We start from the raw sequence: 13808 nt of genomic DNA on the forward strand, positions 1-13808 counted from the left end.
TCGAGAGGAGCTGTCATTCAAAGGGGCCACCGTAGGAGTACCCAGGGTGGAAAGCAAGGTACTTAGGGTGCCAAAGCCGCTCGGGCTGTTGCCTCTTTGTCCTCAGGCACTGCCGCAGCCGCGTCCGCTCAGTCATGAGGCCATGTCCCATGGTTCGCCGGTTGGGGGCAGACTTGCGCAGCAGGTTGGAGAATGGCGGGCCATTACTTCAGATGTGTGGGTTCTGGAGATCATAGCCCACGGCTACTGTCTTCCCTTCCGGCAGAGGCCTCACGATTGAAGTGTCCGGATCCGCTCCTTGCGCAGGAAATCCTATCCCTGCTGGAGAAAGGCGCCATAGAACTGGTGCCTGTAGCGGAGAGGAACAAGGGATGGTATTCCCCTTATTTTTTGATCCCGAAGAAAGACTGGGGATTGAGACCCATCATGGACTTGCGTGGTTTGAACAAGCTCCTCCAGAAGGACAAGTTCAAGATTATTACTCTCTCTCAAGTCCTCGAGGCCCTTCAACTTCAGGACTGGTTGGTGTCTCTCGACCTCAAGGACGCTTATTTTCATGTGCCGATTCATCCAAAGCACACAAAGTACCTGAGGTTCGTGGTTGCGACTCGCATTTTCAGTTTTGGGTCCTGCCGTTCGGATTGACCTCCGCCCAAGGGTCTTCACCAAGCTGATGGTGGTGATGGCAGCGTATCTTAGGAAAGGGGGCAATCACGTCTACCCCTACCTGGACGATTGGTTGATCAGGGCGCGCTCTCCCGAGCAAGCCCTGAATCATATATCCGTCACCTGCCACTCCCTTCACAAACTGGGCTTATCCCTCAATTTAAAGAAGTCCCATTTGACACCTACCCAGCGGCTCCAATACATCGGAGCAGTGCTTGACACATCCCTAGGGCAGTGTTTGCCTCCCCAGGTGAGGGCTCATCACATTCTGCAGATGGTGGACAAGTTTCGAAGTCGCAGATTCTCCCGGCGGTCGAATTCTTGAGGTTGCTCGGCCTCATGGCATCCCGAATTTTCCTGGTGCCAGAGGCCAGGCTGCGGATGAGATCTCTGCAGTGGGCTCTCAAGATGCAGTGGTCGCAGTCCTCCGGCAGGATGTCGAATCCCGTTCTGATTCCAACCTCGGTCGCCCAGGATCTTCTATGGTGTGCCGACGAAGGCAATCTGATGAAGGGAGCACAATTTTGGCAGCCATGGCCAGAGTTGACGATCGTGACAGAGGCATCCCTCACAGGTTGGGGAGCTCATACCAACGAGTTGGCAGCCAGCGGACGTTTGTTTCCGTCGGAGTCCAGACTCTGCATCAATCTGTTAGAGCTGAGGGCCTGAAGGCTTTTCTGCCGTCTGTGCGGGGGAAGAATGTCCTGATTATGACGGACAATACAGTTGCCATGCACTAACTCAACAAGAAAGGGGGGCAGGTTGACACCCGTTGTGCAGGGAGGCGATGTAGCTCTGGTTCTGGGCCATCCAGCAGGAAGTTTCGATCTCGGCAGTTCATCTTGCCGGAGACGAAAATGTGACTGCGGACACTCTGAGCAGGCTGAACAAGGTCGGTCACGAGTGGGAGCTGGCTCAGGAAGTCCTTTAGGAGATCTTCGCCCTTTGGGGAACCCTACAAGTGGATCTCTTCGCCACCAGTGTCCACCAAAAGTGCGAGAGATTCTGCTCGCGGGAATTTCTCCCAAGAGGAGCCTTACTGTAGGCGTTCGTAGTAGAGTGGTCCTTCCCACTGCTGTATGCATTTCCTCCAGTCCCCGTCATTCCACTAGTGTTGCAGAGGTTACAGAGGTTTGGTTCCTGAATGATCCTCATTGCTTCCGGCATGGGCCAGGAGAGCGTGGTACCAGGACCTTCTAGACATGTCCATCTGCCCTCCACGCTGTCTTCCCTAACGAGACGATCTGCTCTCACGGAAGGGGGTCGGGTTCTCCAACCAGAGGTCAAGTTTCACAGCCTTCATGCTTGGTATCTGAAAGGTTGAGGTATAAGGATTGGTACCTCCTGAAGACGTGATGGAGGTGTTGCTTTCGGCCAGAAGGCCTGCAACGAAATCCCTGCACCGTTGCCGTTGGAGAAAGTTCTGTGACTGGTGCAGGGTACAGAATGTGGATCCTTTCCAATGTTCCATTCCTTTGGTTTTGTCTTTTTTGCTTTCTTTAGCCCACAAGGGGCTGCAAGTGGGTACCATTAAAGGTTACCTGGCGGCGCTGTCCATATTTAAGCGCTTGCCGGAGGAATGTTCATATTTTAAGATCCCTTTGATTTCCCAGTTTCTAATGTGTTTCCACCATCGCCTTTCCAGGATTTGAATTTGATTTTAAAGTTCCTAATGGGAGCTCCGATTGAGCCCTTTCATTCTTGTCTGTTGCAACTGTAGTCCAATAAAACTGTATTTTTAGTTGCGGTTACTTCCGCACGCAGAGTGAGTGAGTTGCAGGCACTTTCCGCCAAGCCACCCTTTACTGTTTTCCATGTTGACAGGGTTGTCCTGCGGGTTCGGCCTTCTTTTTTTCCGAAGGTTGTGTCGGAATTCCATTTGAGCCAGAAGGTGATTCAGCGTTTTATCCTCCTCCACATCCTTGTAAGGAAGAGGAGAGAGGCTCCATATGTTGGATCCTAGAAGAGCTAGGGTCAGACTGGATGATCAGCTCTTTGTTGGATATGCTGGAAGGCGCTTGGGCCAAGCTGTTTCCAAGCAGACCTTGTCCAGATGGATCATTTTGACGATCGCTGAGTGTTACCGTTTGGCGGGAAAGGACCCTCCAGTAGGCTTACAGGCTCATTCTACTAGGGGTGTGGCTGCCTCCTCTGCTCTACAGAGGGGCGTTTCTATTTGCAATATTTGCAAAGCAGCCACATGGGCCTCTGTCCGTACTTTTGTGAGACACTATTCCTTGGACTCCATCCATGGGCAGGATTTGGCCTTTGGTAAGGCAGTCCTCTATTGAGCCATTTGATTGGGCATTCTAAAAGTCTAAAATTGTAAATTCTTTTCCCACCTCCATAAGTTGGTACTGCTTTGGGAGTCTGTCATAGATGTGGAATACGTCGGAGGACACAATCCCCTCCAAGAACAAGTTACTAACATATCTGGTAACGTTCTTTCGATGGGATGTTCCTCTGACGTATTCCACATCGCCCTCCCAGCCTGCCCCTCTACTGAATTTCCTATGCGATTGCAGCTTACGTTTCCGGAAGGCTTTCTGCAGTCATACTGGCAGGAGATTGGTGCCACACATTCTGGGGAAAAAACTATAACTGAGGCTACGGGCACCGTGCGTCCTATATATAACATCCGGTGACGTCGACCCTCGATGGAGGCCCTCAACGGAGGCCTTCGAGGAACACCGGATCGATGCCATCGACGCAGGACACCCTCTGCCGAAAATTTCCCAAAGCAGCACAGCTGTGGACATTACCTGTCATAGATGTGGAATACGTCGTCGGAACATCCCATCAAAAGAACGTTACCAGATATGGTAAGTAACTTGTTCTTTGCCTTTGTAACTGCTCACAACCCACCGCCTTCTCCAGATATTGCTCGCTAATCTATGCTTAGCATTTGATCTAAGCAGACCCACAAGCCTCAGAAGGGATGCAGTACTCACCGTAATCGTATTTCTGATGCTTGTATCTGCTTAGATTCACATGCTCCTACCCTTCCTCCCCTCTTGGAGTAAAAGGTGCATAGATGCCTTCTGGCTTTACTGCTTTTTATCTGCTTTATTACATCTGTTCTCACGCTGCACTTCGTGCTACTTCAAGTCAGAAAAAAAACCATCTGATGGACCTAGACGCGTGAAGGACCATGTCTAAATAGATCAGCTTTGTTCTGCCTGCCTGCATTTTACATCAGCATGGTGAGTGTGCACCATGGACATTGTTTTGTTGCCCAGCCTTTCCTCTGTCTGTGTATTCTATCACCTTCCAAGATGGCAACCCATTTCTTCCTACCCTTTGTGTCTTCTGGCATCTCTGCTGCTGCGGCATGATTGGCTGATGCAATGTAGATTATTGCCAATCCGAACGCCGGCCCACGCCCAAGGCCCACCTTCTAAGGCCCCTGTTTGATCCCTGTTCGTTTCCGGATCGTGAGGTACTCTTCTAACCCTGTTTCCAATGTTGTTCATGTGCCCCCCCTCGTCCTCCGTTAAGTCTGAGTCCCCCGACCCCCCCTCATCCCCTGTGATGTCTTGAGCCCCCATGCCCCCTTATCCCCAGTGATGTCTTGTGCGCCCCCCTCGTCCCCTGTGATGTCTTGTGAGCCCCCCCTCGAATCAGTTAGGTCTTGAGCCGCCATCCCGTCCCCTGTGATGTCTTGAGCCCCCCTTTCCCCGTCCCCCTTGCAGTCTTGAGCCCCCTTCCCTTGTCCCCCATGATGTCTGTGAGGCCCCCCACTGCCCATGATGTCTAATGATCCTCCACCCCTTCTCTCCCTGCTTCCTGTCCTCTTCTCCCCTCCCCCCCCCACCTCCTAACTGCAGGAGTTGTCTTGATTTACCATTGGCTTTACCTTCACCGACCTGTTGCAAATACCTGGATTTGACTCTGGACACTTGACTGTTGTGCTTCACCTTCTCAACTGGTACGCATGGTGGCCCAGTTTTGTGTGTGCCCTTCGTGATCTTGAATCTTTGCTTACATTTCTTCTCTCTGGACATGTGTTTTATTGACCTCTGCAACAGCATTCTCTCTCCCTTCTGCTCTCCCCCTTTCAGTTTTATTCTCTGCTCCCTTCCCCTTCTTATTTTTTTTTCTATGCACTTACTCTATCAAAATTGTCCCTGAACCTAGTATGATAGAAAAATTGTCTGTCTCCTCCCGCTTCCCTTACCTATTTACACCCCATCCACTCCACCCCCCAGCTCTACCAGAAATGTTGTCAGGCCTAGTACAATGGTTAATTTCACATTCTTGTTAATGGCCATATACAATGTCTTGTATTTTGCCTTGTTCCCTCCCCTGCCGCGCTTTGAAACGCATTGTGTATAGGCGCTATATAAACAAACTATCATATCATATACAGTGGACGTCACACTGGGGATAGTATTACTGACACGCCCAGTCGACGTCCTTTTTTGAGTTTCGAAAACAAATAATGTAATACTCTGTCACTACCGCTAGATGTCCGCCTATGCATAGCATGTGAATCTAAGCAGCTATAAGCATCAGAAATACTATTACTTTGAGTAATATATCGCATATATAGACACTAGGGATAGGAGAGTCGTAGTATGGACTTTGTTACTTTATTATGTTACTTTATTAAAGGACATATTTCTCAGTATATTAGAGTAGTGTCCTTTTCAGAGTTGTGTGTGGACTAATTGTACCTACCCCACCTGATATTTGAGACTCGTCACACTGTTCACATTACCTACACTAAGAGAGAGTTGTCATCTTTTTCTTGTAAGGTACTTTAGCCTTCCCCCTCGAGTTAGTGCTTGTACAAAAACTGCTTTTTTCCTGCTATGTCTGACACAACCTCGCTTGTGGTCTCTTCAGGCCCCACAAAATATATTTTTGGTCTTCACATGAATGGTAGTTCTAGGTTGTCTTTATTTTATTGCATCTCAAATGCATGTAATTACATCCTAGAAACAAGCAATTAGTTACCCCTTATAACGCTCTATCATCTTGATTTTGCCTTTAGAGAAGCACCCGCATCTGGAGATCAAATACAGACACAAGAAGTCGAAGGAGAGAGAGCAGAGGGAAGCAGATCGCGAGGAGCGATTTAACCAGCAGAGGAGGAACTCTTCATCCAGTAAGGTTAGTTCCTTGATCAAGGTTTGCGTGCTGTTCGGTGGGTATGTGATTGGAGAGGGGTGGGGACTTTGAGAAGGCACTGTGAGTAGCTGTGGCCTCCCATTATCTAAACTCCAGTGGGACCTGAATCTCATTTAGCTCCCTCCTGTCTGTCACTAAATACTAGTTGTAGCATAGCATGGATGCCTGTGCAACACTTTCATAAGAATACTGATAAAAGTGTTACTGAACTGTTTCTTTTCAATTCAAGTGATCTAAATCTTCTTCTCTTCTCTCCCTCTACTTCCCCTTTAGAATGTTTCAGGGCAAGAGGTGAGCGGTCGTGATGTTCTGTACTGGATAAGACCACATTCTGTGATGCAAAATGCTGCCTGCTGACTGGTCAAGGGGACTTCTGCATATGTCTCTAGGGTATTCACTGCTGGTCTGTGTTTTATTTTTTAAATACAGCTGGGTGTCACCAGCAAACTCGTAGTTCAGATTCAAACCAAAGCCCATGTTGGTAAATCGGAGAAAAGCAAAAAAGCATTCGAATGTGCCTGGAATTGTGTTTTTAGGAGTCCCCGACAAAAAAAATTGCTTCTAGCACAATGTTGTTTTCCCCCACAAATTAAGCATGCTGTTGGGCTTTTACAATTGTCTCGTCTGTCTTTCTTTTTTAACAAACTGTTTAAGTTTTGTACAAAGTCAAGTCCCAAAACAACATTATAAATCGGATACGACATTACCAATTCCCCCACCACTTCCATGGATCTGTACCCTTCTAATTGCCTCCCTGTACCGGCTGCTCTCCCCCTTCCTTTTATCGCCTTATCCCTACCTCCTCCATATCCCTAGTCTTCCAGGTATTCCGTTGCTGTCACTCTGCCCCTCTGCTCTACTCTTAACCTGTCTGGGTCCTTCCCCCACCTTATCCCAAACCTCCCCAAATCTTCGGTCACCTCCTATTCCCATACACCAATTGGTTCCATCACTCTTTGGCATCCATCCCCGAACGCCAAGCTGCTATCGTCTCGGCTGCAGGCCCATTTTCCTCTCCACAATGGCCCTTTTGGCAACTATGCATGCCATGCTAAGAAATATCTCCATGTAGCCATCTTGCCTCCCTGTTTCCCCATATGCGCAGCAATGCCCCTCTAGGTTCCAGTGGGGCTGGTTGTTCCAAAGCTCCTTCACACTTTCCCCCAGTATGTCCTTAATTCTGGGTTCTCCCAGATCATGTGAAAGAATGTTCCCCCATATACCTTGCATTTAGGGCATGCACCCTCCTCCCCTCTACCCATCTTTTTCAGTCTATCCCTGGAATAGTAGACCCTATGTAAGTATTTAAATGGTATCACTTTAGAGTTAAGCTATTCTTGTCACTTCTCTAGTATGTTGTAGTGCCGTCCTCCATTCCTCCTCGTCCATGTCCCTCAAGCTACCCTTTCCCATCTCAGTTTCAGTTCATCCAGCTGTGTCATAGAATGTGAGGCCAGTGCTCTGTAAAGGGTTTATCGGTTTCCCTTGAATCTCCCCCTCCAATATGTTACGTTCAATTAGTGATGCTTGTGGGATTTCTTCCACCTTCCTAGTGTGTGGTGCCAGGGCATATCTTAGTTGTAATTGTTTTCTTCTCATCTCCTAGATGTTTCTGAACACTGGCTGTTTCACTAGGTCTCTCCCACCTTAATTTCCATACTTTCCCACTCTCCTTCCTATCTATCCCTTTAATTATCTGTTCACTCACATCCTAGCTGCCAGCATAGGCTATCCCCACCGCTTTAGTGATCTTCTGCGCTATCCCAGTTAGCATTTTCCCCCACCTATACCTTCCCAGCAGTACCAGCTCTGTGTCCACTAAACTGTCCTTGCCCCCCACCCCCGCCATTGCTCTCTAACACGCCTATCCATTCGCTATGGATAACAGTGAAGCCCAGTAATAGAGCTGTAGATTCCAAAGACCCAACCCCCGCCCCACCATCGTGAGTCATACAGCATCTCCAACTATATTCTGGAAGTCATTTGCTCGCATAGGGAACTCTCAAAGTCTTATGAATCATATAAACTTATTAGAATCCCTGGTCTTGATTGCTTTGGCGGTATGCTAAATAGTGTACAGTATGTGAGGGGTCAGAAATGCAAGATGGACAAGTAGATAGTTTTCTCACATGTAGCCATTTTATTAAATAAGGGTGAGATAAATGCCTCGCTTTCCCTAACTGAACAAGGATTTCCCTAAAACGAAGACTAAAGGAAAACACTGTAATGTCAAAATGTATCTGTCTCTCGCACTTATACATACAACAAAATTATACAGGTATCATACGGCTGTTCAAACTCAATAATTTAAAAAAGTTATATTCAGGGTTCAACATTGAGGGGAGCTATTTAGCTCCTGGAGAGGGCCTAGCAGAGCCTGGTTAGCTCGACACCTACAGCTACCAGGAGCTGCTTTTGGATCCCCCACCCAACTGATGCCAAACAAACAAACCTATGTGAATTCAACACTGTGCATTTGGGACAATCTATAAACAAACATTCACACGGAGCTGTATGACATTTAAAGCATAAGGTGCTACATATAATGGACAAAAGGATATGTTTGCATCTTGTGCGCAAGTTTTATTTGCAGAACTCTATGTACTAGCTCCTCTTTCCCCAGTGGTAGCTCCTGGTCACTAGTTAATCCTGGATAAGGGGAGCTACTTTTAGCGCCTACTTATCCAATCTTAATTTCGACCCCAGTATATTCAAACATAAACTTTGTAACCATGTATCCTTGTAACCATGAGCCCGGGGGCATTACCATGGGCGGTATTGGCCCATCGTCTCAGGGCTTATTGCCACATGAGTGGCCGTGCCCCTTACTTTCAACCACACTGAAGTACTTTAATTATCTTCTTCCTGGTATACATGCCTACCAGGGCAAACGACTCCTACCAATAGTACAAGTACTTTGTGGTGAGGCTTGCTTCAAACTTTAGAAAAGTCCTTTGATTTTCAACAACATTGGGCTTCGCAACGTCTTCCGTAAGGGTATAGCGCACATTGACACTGTTTGTTCCACTGATTTGTTTGCCACATGCAATGCAGGTTATATTCGTCTCCCCCTTGATGATTTCTGCAAGCAGGGCTTCTCTCCTGCCACCTTTTGGGTTCCTTCTACAACATCAGTTAGCTGCTGATAATGTTTTAGGTTTCCCTTTTGAGGAAAGTTGTATCCCCTTCTATTCTAACTTGCCATATCCCCGGCTTTGCCCGGGTCTGTAGCTATAGCATTGTGTATATTGTATTGTGTCCTATCTGCCTATTTTTGAAAAATTGCAAAATCTGCATCTCCTCGAATCGCCGATATACTGATAGCACATGGTCGGATCGCGCTCCACCCCTGTGCAGGGCAGGTCAATGGGTGTGGTTGGTCACATTTCACTGTCACCAGTACACCCCAGACGGGTATGCCGGTCTTGGGCCACAATTTCGGCCAAGATTACAATGATTGTGTTCAAATATTGTCCCATCTTTACTTTGGCAATGGTGGTTACAATATTTCTCCACTCGGTTTCTCTCAATATAAGCGTCATGCCAAAAATGCTTTAATCCATTAGTTCGGTATTTAAAAATGTTGCTTTGATTCAGTGGCCTATTACGGAGCATCTGGGGTTACCTCACGAAGGCCAACTCACCAGTCTTTGCTTGCACTACCAATAGACCTGCTGCTTTCTTTACTGTTGTTGGGACCTGGGCGTATGACGGCTCCGGTCACACTCTAGTTTGTTGCACCTTCTGGAAAGTGAGCCTGCTTTGCTCCTTGCATACTCTGGTGAAGCCAACCACCAGAGAGGACGCTAGACCAGGAGATTGTCTCTCCCCTATGTGACAGCTGGTCTCAGCACCGCTTCACACTGCGCGTTGTCTGCATATAGGATTCCCGACTCCTGCGACTATCTCGACACCGCAAGCCACTGCGACACAGCAGTGGCTCCGGCGTCGTCTTCCTACTGCTTCTGCTGCTCCCACTGCTGCTGTCTAATGGCCTGAACCTCAAGGGGCTTTAAATATTTAAAAGTCCAGCTGAAGCGTGAGTCATTGGAACCACTAGACTGCACACTACATTTCTGAACCTCTGAGCCTCCCTTCATCGTCTCAGTACTGAGAGCATTATGGGACTTGAAGTCTCTAATGTTCTTATTCATTTTAACATCAAATTATTAAATTTTACAATAGGCCATTAAGAACTTGGGATCATTAGGGAAGTTGGTTAGGGGTTTCTCCCAATTCTCTGGACCCGTGTCCCCTCCTATGTGATCCTCCCACAGACCAGCATCCTTAGGATCAGGTAACGTCTGCCTTTCCTTGGCCACAGGAGAAGGGTCCCAGGCCATGGTCCTTGGGATGATCACCTCTGATTCATCACAAGTAGTCTGGGGTGGGACACCATTTTGTAGAGAGCCACCCTCCCCATCAGTGAGATTGGTAAGAGTCCTCCACTCCATGGTGTCCTGTTCAAACCTTTTTCTCGCCCGTACCAGGTTAAGCTAGAGAATGTGCTCCTTGTCCTTCTGTATAAACACCCCTAAGTACCTGAAGCCTCCATTATCTGTTTTTAGTGGTACGTTTCTTCTCTGAGTTTCCCCTTCCCCACTCCACTGAGTAATAGATGGACTTGTCCCAGTTTATTTTCAGTTCCGTGTACAGACCAAATTCCTTGAGTATGGCCATCGCTCTTGACTTTGGAGCTCATTGGGTTCATCAAGTAAAGTAGGATGTCCTATGGTACAGCGATATCCTTTCCTCCTTAACCCCCGGCCATGGAAATTCCGTCATGTCTGGGTCTGTCATGGTCCATTCAGCCATTGAATCCAGTGCCAGGGCAAACAACATGGGTGAAAGCGGGCAGCTCTTCCTGGTTCCTCGTTCCAGCTTTAATTCCCCTGAGTCCACGTGGTTTACTTTTACCCGGGCCGTCAGACCATTGTACAGTATCCTCCACCCCGTATATCCTTCCCTGAATCCCATTTTCTTCATTACCGCAAACAAATAATAATGGAATCAACCGCCTTTTGCGCATCCAATGCTAATGTCTAATGGCTGCAGTGTACTTTTCGCCATTCCTAATCTATATTCAAGCGTCTGATGTTCATTCTTGTGAATTTATTTGGGATGAATCTGCATTGATCATCTTTCACTATGTCCGCTAATCATCTTTCACTATGTCCGCTATTATTCTTTGCAACCTATTCTCCAGGGCCTGTAGGACAGTCTTTTCTCGGTTTAGACTCTTTCGGTATCACCACAATATTGCTTCCCTGAGATCTGGAGGTAGGAATCCTATCGTCTGTCGTTATTACAATCCAAACTAACTCTGAGGACTTTTTAAAGGTGCATTAGTAAGGCTCAGACACAATGGTGGAATATTTTTGGGTACACACTTTTATTGATCAAGAAATGGTTGCGGAAAAAATGCCTCTCTATTACTAAAGCTAAGAGGGGTAACTCTACCTCAAAGAACTACTGAAATTGTCAGGATGTCCAAAACTAAGGAGTCTGTCACGATCGTGTCTCAAAAGCCTACCTCTTTCCCTAACACTAATAACTTAAATCAACTGTGAAAGGATGATCTCTTCCCAGTAAGGTGCTCATGGTAGTTCCAACCAACAGAAAAGTTCCCAGTCTCTTAGGTAATCAAAACTGATGAAATATAACACTCCAAGGCTTAGGTCGTGCTATTTTCCCCTAGACTACTTCTTATTCTACTTAACTTTCTTTTGGGCTCCTGAGCCCCGTTGCAAATGTCACTGGGCAAACACAAGGATATGCTTCTCCGATTCGCACTTCTTTATCCCACCAACTTGGCACACTTTCCCTACCAAGCCTTGGATTCCTTCTCATTAGTCCTTTTCAGTTCCAGGGTTCTTGACCCCCTTATTCTCAAACTCTCATGTTAGTGCAGGTCCCAGACTTGCAATATTCTGAATGGCTTGGTTTACTCTCCTGCCAAGCAGCTGTCCTCTCATGGACTGCCTCTCTTTATCGCATAGTATCCCAGACCCTCTTATTCTTTGTTACTTTAGCCTTTTGTCTCATATGGGTATGGGTCCCAGACTCGCAAAGTAGTGGTGTTGTATCTGCTTGGTTTAGTCCCCTGTCAAACAGACTACTTCCTTTACAACTGGGGTTCCACCCCCTCTTATTCTCGGCTTCTCATATGGGTGCGGGTCCCAGACCTGCAATTCATTATCAGATCTGCTTGCTTGTTTCACTCTCCAGCAAAAAATACCATTCCTCTTTCTCTATCTTGGTTATCCTTGGGGTCCCAGAACCTCTTATACTTCGACATCCATATGGGTGTGAGTCCCAGAATTGCAATCTCTTCTAAGGGTCCCAGACCCTCTTATTCCAGCTTCTGTTTTGACCCCAATGTTTCCCCAGACCTCTAGCACCTCTCGGTTAACCTGCATACCTGTTTGTCTCTTCTGTGCAGGTATCAGCATTTCCAGAGCAGCTTCTCAAAACTCTGGTAGTGTTTGGGTATCCGACGGGGTCTGCAGTGACATGTCTACCCTCTCTCTTAGACGCTTTTCTGGGGACTAGGACGCCAGGGGTTCGACTCGGCAGCAGCCTGAGTAGTCCTACCGTCCTGGACCACGTTTGGGTTCTCCTACTCTGTTTACGGCTTCCCTTTTGGCTCTCAACTTCTCGCCTGGTGCACAGCTCCAACAGTTCCTCATCGGAGGATAGGTCTCTCCTAGCGTCCCATCTGAGCTGCCTTTAAACTCCTTTGCTGGATTGCTTTGGGCCAATTACATACTGTGTGAAGCTTGACTGCTCCCTCTGGTTATCTAGAGTGATCCTCGGATTCAAGTCATCATCATCTTCACAGTACTTGTTTTAAAACCATATGCAACCTACTATTCTGTTATTTTAGTCTTGTCAAGTATACTAGGTTGACTGACTTTACAAAAGAACAAATTATCTCTATCTAGAAAGGGGGAAGATTTGACATTTTAGAAGGGGTTGGATGTGTTGATGCGGGGGTATAGTGTGTTAGGCAAGATTGTATGCAGTACCCTTTGGGTGCACAACAGCAACCCAGACCTGGCAATAGGAACCCAACCTTTTGGTATAAGCTTGTACTACACAGGTTGGTAGCCTGTTGAGCAGCCAGGCTTATCTCAAGAGCGGGGTCAATGTGAGCTGTGGGGGAGTTGCACAGAGATTCACAGTGACAAGTATTCAAATAAACACGTACACACAAGGTTTCTTGAATAAACAATTATTAATATATTTATCAGTCAGTTAGAATAAGCCTTCTTCAGGAGGGGGCAATATAACAGTAGCACTCAAATACACTTCAAGAATACACACTCTTAATATTTCTAAATCAGTAAGTACCCCTTTGGGGGAGGGCCCACAGGCACTAGCTACACCCTCAGCTGACTTCGATAATTAGGGTGCTGGGGACATTAATATATTACTGTTGCATTTAGAATCAGGGTTGGGAGTTTGTCAAAGAGAAAGGTTGTTATGACACAGCAAGAGATCTCACAAATATTTCTCAAAGCAGGTAAGTACTTTTGTAAACCCCCAATTCAAAGTCAGTTAATCCTCTCCTGGAAAGAAGACCAAACACATTCACAGAGAGAAGACAAGTCATTCAGGGAGCCAGGCTAAGTCAAAGTCAATTTGAGCCAAAGTATAGGTGAAACCGAAGCACTTCTCAGAGGTAGGTAAAAGTCTTGCACAAGGTTTTAAGTCTTTGTAGATAGAAGAATTCAAAGTAGGGCCACAAGCTGTTCAGGCTTGTGAGGTAAAGAAGCTGTCAGCAACTCTACAGAGCAACTACGACAAGTCTCACCAACAGAGAACAAGTGCAGTTACACGACAAGAGGTAAGTTCTCTTAGACTTTACAGTACCTTTATGTTGAAGAAAAGTGCAGCAGATGACTTCTGTTCCTGTACAGCTCTGCAGATCCTGGTGTTTCTGGCCCTTAGTCGGGGGACAAGAGGGAGGACTCCTGCACTGCAATGGGACAGTCACCGACCGCAAC

At 47.0% G+C, this 13808-nt stretch overlaps 1 protein-coding gene across 3 annotated transcripts in view; it reads left to right on the top strand.

Annotated features, from left to right (window-relative positions):
• Positions 1-13808, top strand: part of CXXC1 (CXXC finger protein 1) — a 799643-nt gene that overhangs the window by 207707 nt on the left and 578128 nt on the right. For all 3 annotated transcript variants that reach the window (XM_069647456.1, XM_069647457.1, XM_069647458.1), the window contains 2 exons: positions 5663-5781; positions 6073-6090. In XM_069647456.1, the coding sequence (XP_069503557.1) occupies positions 5663-5781; positions 6073-6090 (137 nt within the window). The remainder of the gene's footprint in view (positions 1-5662; positions 5782-6072; positions 6091-13808) is intronic.

This window comes from Ambystoma mexicanum, chromosome 2q (genome assembly GCF_040938575.1).
Source record: "Ambystoma mexicanum isolate Mex_15411 chromosome 2q, UKY_AmexF1_1, whole genome shotgun sequence".
NCBI classification, from domain to species: domain Eukaryota; kingdom Metazoa; phylum Chordata; class Amphibia; order Caudata; family Ambystomatidae; genus Ambystoma; species Ambystoma mexicanum.